The sequence below is a fragment of the Trichophyton rubrum genome, assembly GCF_000151425.1.
Source record: "Trichophyton rubrum CBS 118892 genomic scaffold supercont2.1, whole genome shotgun sequence".
Lineage (NCBI taxonomy): Eukaryota > Fungi > Ascomycota > Eurotiomycetes > Onygenales > Arthrodermataceae > Trichophyton > Trichophyton rubrum.
Genome location: NW_003456428.1, coordinates 3,221,249 through 3,222,689, shown reverse-complemented (window position 1 = coordinate 3,222,689; position 1,441 = coordinate 3,221,249). Strand labels below are relative to the sequence as shown.

At 49.3% G+C, this 1,441-nt stretch overlaps 1 protein-coding gene across 1 annotated transcript; it reads left to right on the top strand.

The window, feature by feature from the left end:
• Positions 1 to 35: 35 nt before the first annotated feature.
• TERG_11692 (uncharacterized protein) lies at positions 36 to 1,441 on the top strand (the record flags this gene model as incomplete). The annotated part of the gene is made up of 2 exons (XM_047750764.1): positions 36 to 1,375; positions 1,417 to 1,441. 2 exons carry the CDS (start codon positions 36 to 38, stop codon positions 1,439 to 1,441), a joined length of 1,365 nt encoding a protein of 454 aa, XP_047605364.1.

The window sequence follows — 1,441 nt, the reverse complement described above, 5'->3', positions numbered from 1 at the left end:
CTGCCAGATATGTCTACCACCTGACATACCACGTCATGGTCTTTTGGTTCCTATCTCTTAAGTTACAGGATCGACCTAACCATGTTGGTTGGATAACAAAACGGCTACTCTTCAATGATGAGCAGGGTAGAGAAGTCATTGAAGAACAGAGCCAGGTGTTCATCGACATGATGCAGCGAGTTGCATATTCGGACTTGGGAGACACCATTCCATTCGAAAATTTCCCACCTTCGCCATCTGACGGTCCAGTAGTGAAGAGAACTTGGATTGTCGGTACCAGTATTGTGACCATCGAAACAGCATGTGCTTCTGGTTTAAATCAGGTCACCAAGAGACAAGCGTCTGGGACAACATACTCTATCTTCCAACAGCGAACTGCACCTGTCTTGCCCCATCAGATCCCCACTAATCCCCGCTCATATTCTCTCTCTGACGACCCGTCGACTCAAACTTCGGTACTACCGAGTCATGCTCTCTTGCAGATGACCGCCTCTGCATTCCCAACAGCACTCCCATTACAGCCACTGCCATTGCCTGACGATGACTTTACTCGACGCGCAATTAGCGCCTTTGATAGGAACAGTATTGTCGATGGTCATAAGATCGGAGTCCTGTACATTGGAGAGGGCCAGACCGACGAGACCGAAATTTTCGCCAACGACCACGGCAGCCCCGATTATGAATTCTTTATCGCGAGTCTTGGAACCAAAGTTTCCATTGAGAACCCGAAGTTTAACCCTCAGGGCCTCCATCATGAGAGAGATGGCAAATATATCTATGCTTGGCGTGATCGAGTCTCTGAGATTGTATACCATATCGCTACCATGATGCCCACCAACCTAGAAGCAGACCCGCAATGCGTAAACAAGAAGCAGCACATCGGCAATGACTTTGTGAACATTATCTTCAACCGCTCTGGTTCCGAGTTTGACTTCAATACTATCTCAACGCAGTTTAACTTCGTTGATATCGTCATCACACCAGCCTCCCGAATAGGCTCAGAAGACCAAGCAGGAAAATTCAATGTCAACGACTTCAACCACAGGCTATACACCGTCAAAGTTTTGAGCAAGCCCGGCATGCCTGAATTGTCTGCCGCGGCCATCCCAAAGGTCATATGTGGGAAGAATCTTGCTGCTTTTGTCAGAATCATTGGATTGAACGCATCTGTTTTCTCACTTGTCTGTAGCCACGGCGGCGAATACATCTCTTCCTGGCAGAACCGCCTGAGAGAAATCCGTCGTCTTCGGGATCGTGCATACGCCTGCTATTCCCCTGACATCACTAGCCCAGATGCCTCCTCAAACAACCTCACAGGCAGCGGTAGTACGTACGGCGATGGCTCATACCCATCCTCGCGACGCAATACCAAACAGTATGCCGAGGACGGCAGCCTCCGTAGCGGCCTGGGTACAGAACGCAACCTTACAATGGACGCTAA